We start from the raw sequence: 13524 nt of genomic DNA on the forward strand, positions 1-13524 counted from the left end.
TTGTCCTCCCAGCACAACCAGAGAACTCAAAACACTAACCAAAACTCATCTTAACTGGGCCTGTTGAATAGGGCCTGTTCGGACACTTGAAGTGTGGTCTACTGAATCCCAAATTCTGCAGCACACGTGTATGACTTTACCACATTTGTATTTCTTGGACCGCAGTGCAGTTTTTCTGCTCGAAAAAGTGGTGTCATCTGCAGAAACACCCTAATAATATAGCTTGGGCTAGATGTATTGTTAAAATTCATACATATATATATATATCAAGGTCCCTCAAGTGTATCTGGACAGTTTCAGTGATACAGCATCAAAAATAAAGGAAGCTATTTTTTAGATATTGCCTGAACACAAGCAACTGTACAATAACTGTATCTAAATAAAATATGAACACTGCAACATGCAGCATTTTGATTGAAATCTGTAACTATCTGATGACGTAATAAGAAAGGCCCAAGCCTAGCGCGACCTGAACGCTTCATTAACTTTAGTGTAAACGGTATTAATCAGGACAGATACGACAACCCTTTAAACGCGGCAGCTCGTGCTGTTCTACGTGGTTCAACAATAATGTGTGTATTGTGATCATTGTAAACTAAAAAATTATCCTACGACAGACTGTGGGTCTGATGGTTTCTACAGCAGACAATCAGAAGGCTTAAGTCTTTAGATAGAAAGGAATCAGAAGAAATTAGATTTTATACAGTGGCAACCACGGCTGTCCGGCTTATGCAGTCCGATGTCAAAACACCGGGCTTCAGGATTACATATTGCATACACTGCAGTTAGAATGTAAAGACTGTTTGGTGAATGGCAGCGGCCATTGAAAAGGAAGATAGAGTGAGTAAGTTTGATCGACAGCGCTGGATTAAGGCATTATGCAACACTGTTGGGAGTAAAAAAAAAAAAAAAAAATCCAGATGAGATTAGGATCTGGATCCTCGCTCTCTGTCTGTCCATTCATCCGGCTCTCCCTCTTTCTCCGTTTCATGCGATGCATTAACACAGCAGGTGTTCAAAATGCCGGATTTTAAATTTGCGTTGAGTAACAGCTTTACAATCACATGAAGACATTCAACATTTCACTGCTTTAATAGGAGTGACAATGAAGCAAATGACCATCCAAAGCTGCCACCACACACACAAACAGATGAATTAGGCCGTACAGACGGGAGCTAAACCTCCTGCTCTTCAAGCTTTTATGCCACCGCCATCTAGAGGGAGAAAGTCACGCTGTAACATCCGACACACTTTACCAGCCGTTATTGTCTCCTATCAACCTATGAAAAAAATCAAGGAAATAAACAAAAACAACCAGACACTGTAGTGGTGCACTCACTGAAACTAAAGCGGTGAAATCATAGTTAGATAAGGTGATCACTTGGATGTGGTTTTTCAAATGTGAGGATTTGCTGCTTCAATAAACTACCTGTCATTTTCTTTTGTAACTGTTGACCAATGGAAGAAATCAGAGGACACATTTGTATCCTCTGGTGTCTCATAATGGCCACTTTTCCTGATTATTGGATATTTTTTACGGCCTAACCAATTCATTGATCTGCTATTGTGATCCCTGCATAAATCCATAATGACCCTAATTTACAATATTAACACAAACATGAACAGGAGTATCAGTGCCTTTTTGTTGTATCTCAACAAATAATTCCAAGTACAAGTTGATGGGTTGCACACTTCATCACATCGATCACATTCATCTTAATAAGGCAATATCTTTATCAGGACACTCTCTTAACACTGACGGAGTCGCTACATGTTGAGTGAGGCTTTCAGCACCAGGTCACCCAAGAGGGCAGCAACCCTGAGATTTGAGTGTTTATGATTTGGGATTTAATATGATGCTCAACACAGCTGGAAATAAATAATCCCAAAACTTAAATTACTGAAAAATCTGCTCTTCTTTCCTAAGAAAAAGTCCAAACAAGAGCCCAAGACAGATGACTGCGACCCATTTGGGTTGAGCTACGAGCTCTCAACTTGAAGGTAAAAGCAATAAAAAAATACTCCGGGACCTTCTGACTCATCACTTTGTAACTGTGACTGGGATCAAATCAGGAAAACATTTCAGGAACTGAGAAATTATTCAGTGGAAATCAGCACTATTTTGAAATGAAATTTACTTCAAAATGAGAGCATAGCCGTCAGACCAAGTTCAAAAATCAGAAATGTATGCAACTGTGTATAAAACACTGGTGTACAGGACAGAGAAATGTAGCCACTAAACATGTGAGGAGAAACATCCAATGAATCACACTGAAACAAGCAGGCGCTGTTTCACAGACCCTTCGCAGACAGACATGTACTATAGTTGCATAAAGTATCTGAAGTATTTGTACTTCTCTTAAGATTTTCTAAAAACCCAAGAAAAGGATGAGGCAATGAAACTTAATGCATGTCATCAAGAAACACACTCCGATAAGATTACATCTTTTGAGTCCCCTTCAAGTGTTAAGGAATTCCTTTAATTCCATTTTCTGTTGATCAAATGTCTTTAGCAACAGACATAAAAGGAAAACAACTTAAAAGGCAACTCAGATAAAGTCATTTCATTGGCAAGTGTGCCGAGAATAGTGTCTTGTTCACAATGCATCCTAGATGCTTCATCTCGGCATACTTTACCTCTGCACATCTACAGCGAGGCGGTTCTTGCAACAGCCGCCTAACTTAAATTCACAAGCAAGGAAATAGACACATTAGAAGAGAAATCTTAAAGACAAAAACATTCTATGCAACTAGGCAGTTGTGAGCATTTTCCTCATCAGTCAGGTTAGAAGTGTGTAAGCCTGCCTAAATTGTAAGTCAGTGCAAACTTGAGTCTTGGTTGAATGAATACAATGCTATCTTGGTTTAGCTGTATGTCAATAGTGGACTGTGCATGATCCTAAGTAGTTAACCATGGTGGTGCTAGTATAGCCTAAGCTACATAAACTAGCCAGCCAACTTCGTCTTCACCACAGACCAACGAAAAACCAGCTCTACTTGAAAATACATTGTCATCGCTCGTGGTTTTATACAAAATAGGTCATAATCTGCGGACTTCAAAACTCCTCAGTGTCATCTCCGTTAGTCTGAGTCTCTGTAATGGGTCGTCTCCGGTGATGTTCACCCATCAGATTTTCTTCCGGACGCTAAAAGCCGCCGAGTTTCCGTACAGCAGCCGGTCCCGCTCCCGCACCTCCTCCTGCAGCTTGGCCTCGGACACCCGGAGCTGGCGGATGGTCGCCTTCATCTCCTTCATCTTCACCTCCATCAGTGCGATGATGTCCCGCTGCTCGTTCAGTTTCCGCAGCAGCTCGGCCGACGTGGTGCCGGTGGTCAGAGAGTACGAGTGCTCCAGCGGGCTGCTGGTCACACTGACGTACTGCGCGGGCGGCTGGTGCGCGATTTCGACCGATGAATATTCGGCGGTCAGCTCGTCGCTGCCGACGCTGTAACAAGTCCCCTCGGACTGGGCGGGCAGCCGCGCCGTGCCCAGGTACTCCCCGTTCTGGCCTATCTGCACCACGGTGATGCTGTCGTCGCTCGCCTCGCCGCCAGCGTTACCCTCGGCCCCTTCGGCCGTGCTGCCCAGGGCGTTGGTGAGCACAATCCCGGAGGTCGCTGCGGCGGCGGGGCCAGGAACCGCCGCGGACACTTTCCTGCCTCTGCCCCGCCGACTCCTGCGCTCGTTTACACCACGCAGAGGGAAGAGGGACGGCACTCGGATGGTGTAGGTCTTCCTCCCGCCGGCGAAATGCACGCTGCAGACCCGGTGTCCTGTGGTGGGTTGGAAGGTGCTGAAGCAGCCGCTGACCCCGGCCCGGGAGATGTTCCTCAGCCACAGCTCCCTCAGCGTGGTGTCTTTAGGAAACGTGTAGAAGCGCAGGTCCCGGTCCCGGTGCGAGTTGTTGTAGCACCCAGGAACACAGCAGGTAAACCCGGGCATGTTTATGTCAACAACGAGGCCAAAAGCACGGTCTTCAAATGAAGTTTAGCTTATTTTATTGTTGTTTCTTTATTCTATACGTTGTTATCAAGCTCAGTGGCCTGCAAGCGGAACTACACGTCCCACAACGCTAACAACTTCCTGTTTATTTTTCACCAAAAGTAAGCCGCTTTTCTTCGTACGACGATTGAATCCACCTTAATTTATCCGGACTCGACGCATGCGGAGCTCTTACTTATGCTGATATTTTATTTTCGGTGGTAAATGTCTCGGTTTGTTCTTCGCGGTGTTATCAAGCCAACCGTCCTCCACTGAGAACTAGAAGTCCCATAATGCCTTGCGCGTCCTGTCCAGCTCCGTTAGTCGACTACCGCCCCCTGCTGGTCAGCGGGTGGTACAACACTCTGAGCTCTGCTGAGAAGTATTGATTCCATGTCCAGATGTTTTTATTCAGTTAATGTATTTATTAAAACACAAGCACACAGGAAACTATGATGATATGTTGAAGAACAGTATATGCTTTTCTCAATAATCATGTTTTAATCAGTGTCTGTTTACATTTGCACAGATACCATTTTCTGTGCATATAATAAAACTGGTTTATTTGCGGCTCTGCACACCACACAGGTTTTTTCAATTACACCGGCTTATTCTTGCGTTAGTCAGGTAAATGTTTGAGTACACTGTATATGCATGGTGGTCTGTTGGCCCAAGTTAAGTTTACTCACCAAGATATTCAGTAAATGTAAATATTTCAGGTCTCCATAACTCATCATTTGGCGTGCTGTTACTAAATCCAACACATTTTAAGTGTTGCTTTTATTATCATTTACATAATCTTTTTGTTTAGATTTAATTTATTTTTTCAATACTTGTTGTAGTTGTAGTACTTAAAATATAATCAATTATATTACGTGTCACTTTGTTGCCATCATTTTTTTTAAGTAACCATTTTTTAGAGTGTATAGGCTACACTTCAGTTAAGTCCCCTTGCAGTGAAATAGAAAGCTGTTAGTTACTTACATGCCAGTGACGTTACATGACAATGGTGACTCTTTAAACGCTGCCATGCCACCTTCAAACGGTTTGACACCGTTTACTCAGCACTTCATTTTATTTCTGGTGATCACTTTAGACCGCATCATTATATCGTCCCTGGCCGCTAACGCAGCTTTTGCTCCCATATGTTTAGTGTGCACAAAGAGCCTCATACGTTTCAAAAGACCATCAAGTAGAATGCCATAGTTTATTTTGGGCAAATTCAATAATATGTTTGAATAAATGTAATGTCATGTATTTTCTTCAAATTTTTTATTTGTTTTATTGTTTTATGATAATACAATTATTGTATGTAAGCATGTAACCAGGGCACCATTGGAAATGAGACATTGGTCTCAATTGGTTTAACTGAAAAATGTAACTAACATTTTTTTTTTAATCCCCTGGAAATTACCTGATGTAACCAAACTCTATGGACTAATAGCCTAAATCCTGGAATTAGGTTCAATATCAATATCAATCAAAGATTGAATGTAACCCATTTTTTAAAGAGTTATTCTTGAAAGAGTTTCCTCCACCATGCATGTGTACTGCAACGCAAAGCAGTTTACAACAAATGTTAGGCCTAAAAGTTGTATCGTATAGTATTATATCATGCATCCATGCAGGGTAAAATCCCATAAATCCATGCATGTGACAGAATGTTCATTCTGAAAGGAAATACAAGCTCTTGTTTAATTTAAATTCCACCCAATTTTGAATATGTTTCCTTCCATTGCTTTGCCATTTTCTCTGTCTGAAACAGAACATTAAAACCATGCATGTCTGCATGTGGTAGTAACCTTTATCATCCACCTCATGGCCTTGTAGATTCCTCCTTTGGGATTGAATTTGTGGAGGCAACCACAAAAAGCCCCGAATCTCAAGATGTACTTTGGATATTGTCTTCATTCCTAACATCCCCATACAACCATTACTGCACCTGTCAGACACATCTGGATATAATCTACTGATCCACATGTCAAACACTTCTCTGCACATTAGCAGACACATCTGTAGTTTGAGGGGCAGATTACAGTCGAACCTGATACATCCTTTGATGAAATTCGACAAATTCTAAGTCAGGTAGATCTTTTTATGCTACAGAAAGCAGACTTTGAGGAAGTTAATTTAGCTTCAGACCTTATTGCCTAATGTTAAAGGATATTTCCAAAAGAAACAACTTCAAATTTGAGCAAACTGTTTTCAACAAAATAAACAAAATTCAAGGAAAACTTAAACATGCTTTATGCAAATGAGCACTACAGGTTTGTAACTACTCCAATAGCATTCATCAATGTATAATTGGTATTAACTGAGCATTATGCTCCTCAAAAACCTTGTAGTTATTTTCTGAAATATTTTACCAGAGTGCACTCTAAATATATACTCTACATAAAAAGGAAACAACATAGCCTAATAGGGCTACAAGTTTTACAAATCTGTAGACACCTGCCAGTCAGTCTGCAACGAACCATACAGTTCATTCCACAGAAACCATAACAGGCCTATTTAAGTGTATTTTTAAGTAACTTCATATTGTTGAAAATGTTATTTGTAGAAATACCCCAAACTAAAACTAAAAGCAAATATTAAGTCCGTTTTCAAAGGAGGCTACCGTACTGAATCATGGGAAAACATGGTGTCCGACCAAAGAGTGCACTTGCTCAACGGGAACATACTAGTTACCTAAGTTCATCTTTCTTGTTTTAGTTATTTACATTTGATCCAAAATAAATAAATAACGTGTTTCACAGGGAACAACTTAATGTGGGTTTGTTACATTAAAGCCATACGTCGAGTCCAGCTAGTGGCGTCTGCGTAGACCTGTACTTTATTCTCCACTAGTGACCCATCTTCTCTCTTGTAGTGTCCCTGTCCCTCCACACAGTCCTGCCGTTGCTACTGAAGTTACCATTAGCAACTGGGCAGCGCGCGACTGAACAGCTTCAACGGCTGTTGATGGTGTCCTGGTAAACACAGTAGGTAGCTAACGTTACATTTCACTATGGCGGGTTTTATATACCAAGTCTGAATACCGTCAGATGGATTGGCTTTAGATATTAACTCTGTAAAGTATCTTCATGTATCGGGAGCTGTTGGCCCGGCTAGCTGAACGTGCTAGCTAGTGTTATCAGTAGTCTAACTAGCTTAACTAGTGTGTGAACCATAGCTACCCGGAGCATTATTCGCCTATATTAGTCACATTTGTGGACACTTTCCGCTAGTTTGTGGTATCGTAACAAATATGGCGAATACCCAACTGAGTATTGATCCCTGTAGCGATGATTTCTGTGTGGCTTTGTTATCTGACCAGCCGACAGCAGCACAGCGCGGCTAGGTTACTCTCAGTGGTGTCCGTGTATCAGAGAGTTAAGTCTGGTTTAATGTATGTTTGTTTGGCCACGCTGTTTGCGCCCTGAGGTGATGCAAGGTGTAAAAAGCGAGATATTATATTTCATGGCTACAGGTACTGTCAGCTACTACCCCCACCCTCCCACCCTAAGGTGGGTCATACTGTGGGCAGGTGTCCCACCACACAAGCCCATTAACAGCAATTAATTTGGAGGAATGAGATCCACAACAGTTGAAGGTCTGTAACAGATGGCCTGTCTAAGGGAAAAGTCACAGACATACACTGCATTTGAGGTAGAGCTCTCCAGAGGTAGAGGTGACGTTGAATTTCGGTGGGTGTGGCACATCTGAGGAATGGCATGCTAACTATGTAGCAGGACACAGTGTAAGTAGAGAGATTACTGATAAGAAACACTGGTCTAGACCTCCATCGGATGTGTTGGTCCTGTTTGTTGATACAGTCACTAGAGATAGGATAGATGTCGTCCTGTGAGACACATTATTGTCTGTGGTTTGGTTTATCGTAACATTTTGATATAGATTAAATGTCTTACGGTCTGCTCTTGAATCCTGCATTACAGTAAAGTGATTTTCTGAACTTATTTAACTGCTTTAGCTGAATGAACATTGAATGTATTTACATGCATGTTCATTATTGCTCACCTTAAGTTTAACTACAGTATTGTGTGGAAGACACTCTTTCTTTTTTTCAATGTCACATAGTATCATTGGTCTCTTCTTGTATTTTTTACAGGTACAGTAAGCTCTCCTGGACTTTTAGGCTCTTGGGATATCGGTGAGGCTCGCCATGGTTAACACGTAAGGTCGCAGTGAGTGGCGCTGCCATGTTGCCAGGAGTCGGTGTGTTTGGCACGGGCAGCACAGCCCGAGTGCTCGTCCCGTTGTTGAAAGCTGAAGGCTTTGAGGTTCATGCACTCTGGGGGCGAAGCGAAGAGGAAGCGTGCTGCTTGGCAAAGGAGCTCGGTATCCCCTTTCACACCAGCCGATCTGATGACGTCCTGCTGCACCAAGATGTCGACCTCGTTTGCATCTCTATTCCGCCTTCAATGACGAGACAGATCGCTGTCAAAGCACTGGGTAAGAGGTCATAAACACACATTCACTTTGACTGAAATGTAGATTTCTTTTTTACCTTTGTCATGCTGTCCTGTCCAAAACTCTTGGGCAAATTTTAAGTGTATAACTTGAACTTTTACCCTAAACATTTGTGCTAAGCCTACATACATTCACTCTATCATAATTCATAAAAACCTACTGCATTGAAATTAATTCATTTACATATAAGAATTCAGAATTCTTGTGTTCATGATGACACTCAGATAAGATCAGTTTTATTCCAAAAGGCCAAGTCTTACATTCCAGTTTCCACTGTTTCCTATATTACCAGTTACATGCCCAGCTGTGATCACACCCAGTTGGGCGTGGCAGGTTAGATCTGCAAAAGATATTCACTTTTTGACTGCAATGACATTACTCCCCAAAGGATGAATATACTGAAAATGTAACACATCTCAATGGGTTCATCCTTGAGATGTGATTAATGGTGATTATTCCCGTAATCTCAGGGAACATAGCAATTTGAGGGGGAAAGAAATAAAACAAACCTTACCGACAGAAACGTGAAATGAAAGCTCTCACATTTCACATTTGCTCGCAGCACATTGAAGCAAACATAACACATTGTCTTGTCAGAGGAGAGTTGATCCATAAAGTTAACTTACTGTATCTGATGGAATTCCTGAGTGTTGACCTCAGCTTCCTGTTTTAGTTGCAACTTCCTGAGTGTGTCCCCGCCAAAGGACTTGTCCACGGCAATACTTCCAAAGGGAACTCGTATATGAAAGCTATACACACCTTCTGTGCTGTCACAGAGCACTGAGACACTAAGTCTGCACTATATCTTCAAATCATAGTTGATATACACTCTGGTGCCATTTTAATACAGGTACATCCAGCTACAACAAATACAGTCTACTACAACAGTTTGGCAAAAGAATCCTACCTTTTTTACTGAAACTATTTAATCGAGGCATTGAATCAACTTGATGGCTTTATTGTGGAGGTTGCAAGTTGGTTTGTGATGCAGTTGAATTATATTGAGAGCTGTTTGTATAACATTGTCTGCCCTGATTGATATAAATGGAGGTAGGAACTTACTGAATGTGAAACCTAAATTGCAAATGTTTATGATACTTGCACGTTTTGTTTGGCAAGATAATCTTTACAAATTAACACCATTTTTAAAGCATAAATACGATTGCAAGAAGTAAAAAGACAACATTAGGATATAAACAAACTGCACCACGGTCGCACAACTTCACTACCGCTAAGCTTCCAACTTGAGATTTACAAACTGGATTTTGCTCGCCTACAAATGCCTTTCCTGAGTGGCGTCTAGCGTAAATCTAAAGTTTAAAAGTTTGCAAAAGCGTGAGTACAAACACAGCAAGGCTGTAAAGGCGGACTAGTGAGGAGATGAGTTTCTGTGTTTGGTGTAATGTCCTACACAACGTCTGTAGTCTCATTTGTTAGCAACCGCCTTTTTTAAGATTGGAGCGTAAAAGCTCCAAACGTGTGTTATTTAGTGTGTTATTTTATGTTCTCGAACAAAATGTAAAAATGTCTTTAGCCTTTGTTAATCGCAGACATTATTATAAGCATCTAACCAAAAAAACATTTTAAAAGCCATCATCTTCGAGACAAGGGAACCTGAAGTGCAAACATTCTGTAACTCATTTCTGGGTTTTAGGTCCTTTTACTGTAGCACTCTATTGAATTCAGTGCTATCTGAATAATGATAACCCCGGTCTTTCCCTCTCTCTTTGCAGGTATTGGTAAGAATGTTGTGTGTGAGAAAGCTGCAACTGCTGTGGATTCATTCAAGATGGTGACTGCAGCCAGATACTACCCACAGCTGCTCAGCATTATGGGTAATACCCTGCGCTTCCTGCCAGCTTTTGTGGCGATGCGCCAGCTGCTGGTGGAGGGATACGTTGGAGAAATGCAGGTGTGTGATGTCCGAGTCTATGGCCCCAGCCTCCTGGACCAGTCCTACGGCTGGACGTGTGAGGAGCTGATGGGAGGAGGCGGCCTACACACCGTCGGCTCGTCCATCATCGACCTTTTAAGTTATTTAACCGGTGCTCGAGCCCATCGTGTCCACGGCCTTCTGCGGACCTTTGTCCAACAAAACGGTTTGATCCGAGGCATCCGCCGCGTCACCAGCGATGATTTCTGCTTCTTTCAAATGTTGATGGGTGGAGCCGGGTCCAGCTCTGGTGGTGTGTGTTGCACCGTGACGCTAAACTTCAACATGCCGGGGTCATTTGTGCACGAGGTCATGGTAGTCGGATCCACCGGGAGACTGGTTGCCAGGGGGGCGGAGCTGTACGGTCAACGCAACGGGAGTAAAGGTGAGGAACTGTTGCTCGGCGACAGTGGGTGGGTGGGACCAGAGGTGAAAGAGATGCCCCTGCCTCACCTGCGGGGGCTGAGCTCCATGGTTCAGGCACTGAGACAGTCTTTTCAGGCTCACGAGGAGCGCAGGTCGTGGGCACGAGGACCGGTGGCCACGGCACCAACGTTCGAGGACGGCCTCTACGTGCAGACGGTGGTGGAGGCGGTGAAGCGGTCCAGCTGTAGTGGAGAGTGGGAGTGTGTTGAGATCATGAGTCAGGAGCCAGATCCCAATCACAACCTGTGTGAGGCTCTGCAGAGAAATAAGAACTAAATATTATATTATCGAGTATTTATACACCCAGTGCAACTTATACATGTCTGACAAAACTGGGCTCTGAATGTTTTTCCTTTAATTACCCATGACTACTTTTTGAATTTTTACATTCTGTCACATAATGAGCAGAATACTTTAATTTAGAAAACATGACTGTGTAGTGGATGTTTGTACCCTTGCAGTTATGGTTTGTTTGTACACTAAGTTTCTTGCCACAGCTCCATTATTCTGATTCCCATTTAAATAGCTACCTGTTTCCGTTCACACGTTTATTACCTTTGCCGTGCCAAACACTTCAACACAGTTGTTATTCTCACTGAAGCTTGAAGTCATGGAGTCATGACTGCACATTTCCTGCTAAATGAGGTTGATAAATGTGACCTGTAAGATAGGCACCACACCTATGTCAAATATTGGCCAAGAGCTAACTTCCATGGGAGTCAAAAAACAACCTTTCAATGGATGTCTGACCCTGTTCCTCACTTTAATGATCATATCTGGATACATTTCTGTATTTTAAGAAACATGCAGGTTGTTGTGTTTTACTGATAATCAGAGATAGATCTAATATGCTTATACTTCATATTTGTAATTAAACAAGAGCAAAGCTCTTCCTGAGGTAGCCACAACATGTTTGAATATTTCCTCTTTAAAAGGTTTTTATTTATTATTTATAAAGTCATCAGACCATCAGTAGTTAAAGTGTTTGCCAGAGTTTACAATTACACCAATAAATGGTCGAATGGGCATCAGCACAATCAAAACAAAGTTGTTAAGTTGGTGCACAGGCTTATACTTTCCTCTAACTGCCCAATTTTGGGCCATGACCAATTGTTGAGCCAAGCCATTAATTTAGTAATGTTTAGTAATGTGGCTCAGTGAAGGGCAAATGTGAGTGTGCAACCAAAAAAACATTAGAATTTCTGTTGTACGTAACATTTAGATTGAACATGAATAGCACCTTATTCTGAAAGGAAGTGTTTACCTCTGAAATGAATGTGAATATCAGAGCATGAGGGTGATTTGACTAACAAAACAGAATTCAAATGATGTTACATTGGAGCTCATCCTCTTTAAACTTCAGAATAATGGAGCTGTGCGGAGTTTTGTTTTATTTTTTTAATGGTTGATAATAAGCATCCAGTCAAAGATTGCAAGAGGGGCTTGTAGGTGTTTAAGTTATGACATAACACGGCATACATAAAATACCAGGGATTGAGTAAAATAAGCTATGTAGAAAACTGAATAATAAAAAGTCTAGTTTGTAGCATTGCCCCTCAAAATACCCAATCCTTAAAGTGATACCTAATCTTAAGTCTTTATTTTGGCTGGAAAGATATTTCCTTCTTCACAGACAGAACAGCTATCAGTGAGCTGGAAGTGTTGACTGCTGCAGTACTACAGTAATGACTTGTTTTCATCGTGGAAAAAGGATCTAAACCATCTAAACTTCTACCATATGTTCAATCATCATTTCATCAAAATGTACTACTACCAGGTATATATACACTACTGTAATGAGGGTAACGCAGTGTTTTTATAATATACAACGTTGGCTGGATTAAATGGAACATAGAAGGACAAAGGTGAAGTGGATTATGCCTCAGTGAAAGGGATTTATAGGAATGTTTGGTACCTGTTTTCCACTGTGTGAAAACCCCCCCAATGGTAAATTATTTAACCATTGACACTGACTGTGAAGAAGGAAACTAGCATCTTTTTAAAGCCACCTGTCAAGTTTACACATGAAGTTTACAGGATGAGCATTTGATGCTCGGATTATAGATTTTAAGGTGGAGTATCGCATTAAACAGAAACAGGCTTGTTCTAGAAATGACAGGTTAGTGACCTTTTATTGTTAAATTGTCGAAAGTTTTAGATGCAAACCCTGAGAGTATTTGACAACTAAATTTAGCTTAAAAGGTTTGTTTACATGTGCTATCCATTAAAGAAATGTAATGTTTTTATAGTTTATTGCGATCTATGCATTTAAAGTTATTACAGGAGACTCGATTCCCCCCCCCCCCCATCCCATACACCATTCATCCTGAAACCTTACTGATCTTTTCGTTGAGTAGAACCACTGGACTAATTGGCTCAGACCAAGAGAAGGAAGTGTGAAACAGTTTACGTTGTTGTTGTCACTCACTGCATCTCAGCACTGCTGAATATCCTGAGTAATATTGGGCCTCAGTGCTCTTACTGCTGAGTCAGGAGGTGAAGACAGAAACAGGGTGTTACTTTGATTTGATTGGTCTGTTCCCTTCTTAGGATGCATATACTTTACACGCTTACCTCACGCTATCCCAACAGTGCTTTACAAAAACAATGAATCGAGTTTACATTCAGTGTCTTTATGAAACACATCACATTTGTCTGCAGGATGTTTCCTTAACCCACCACTATTAAAATGCATTCCAACTAAGTTTTTACC

The 13524-nt window shown here is 41.6% G+C and overlaps 2 protein-coding genes across 4 annotated transcripts; one reads left to right on the plus strand and one right to left on the minus strand.

Moving 5' to 3' along the window:
- Nucleotides 1-210: 210 nt before the first annotated feature.
- thap11 (THAP domain containing 11) lies at nucleotides 211-4281 on the minus strand. The gene has a single exon (XM_031846084.1). The coding sequence runs from the start codon at nucleotides 3941-3943 to the stop codon at nucleotides 3128-3130; it is 816 nt and encodes a 271-aa protein (XP_031701944.1). The 5' UTR covers nucleotides 3944-4281; the 3' UTR covers nucleotides 211-3127.
- On the plus strand, nucleotides 3121-13522 carry gfod2 (glucose-fructose oxidoreductase domain containing 2). Of its 3 annotated transcripts, none has more exons than XM_031846079.1 (4): nucleotides 3121-4609; nucleotides 6852-6963; nucleotides 8091-8434; nucleotides 10186-13522. In XM_031846079.1, the coding sequence occupies exons 3-4, from the start codon at nucleotides 8182-8184 to the stop codon at nucleotides 11085-11087; spliced, it is 1155 nt and encodes a 384-aa protein (XP_031701939.1). In that variant the 5' UTR covers nucleotides 3121-4609; nucleotides 6852-6963; nucleotides 8091-8181; the 3' UTR covers nucleotides 11088-13522. The 3 variants fall into 3 exon arrangements, with proteins under 3 accessions (XP_031701939.1, XP_031701940.1, XP_031701938.1); XM_031846080.1 differs by having other exon boundaries at nucleotides 3121-3929; nucleotides 6852-6967; XM_031846078.1 differs by having other exon boundaries at nucleotides 3121-3929.
- Nucleotides 13523-13524: the final 2 nt, after the last annotated feature.

Source organism: Anarrhichthys ocellatus, unplaced genomic scaffold (genome assembly GCF_004355925.1).
Source record: "Anarrhichthys ocellatus isolate YVR2014 unplaced genomic scaffold, GSC_Weel_1.0 scaffold6, whole genome shotgun sequence".
Lineage (NCBI taxonomy): Eukaryota > Metazoa > Chordata > Actinopteri > Perciformes > Anarhichadidae > Anarrhichthys > Anarrhichthys ocellatus.

What these genes read in the sequence shown, in the direction of transcription:
- thap11 (XM_031846084.1), bottom strand. Translation starts at nt 3,943, where the DNA reads ATGCCCGGGTTTACCTGCTGTGTTCCTGGGTGCTACAACAACTCGCAC.
- gfod2 (XM_031846079.1), top strand. Translation starts at nt 8,182, where the DNA reads ATGTTGCCAGGAGTCGGTGTGTTTGGCACGGGCAGCACAGCCCGAGTG. An exon ending in GATCGCTGTCAAAGCACTGG is followed by an intron (nt 8,435 to 10,185) that starts GTAAGAGGTCAT and finishes CTCTCTTTGCAG; the next exon opens with GTATTGGTAAGAATGTTGTG.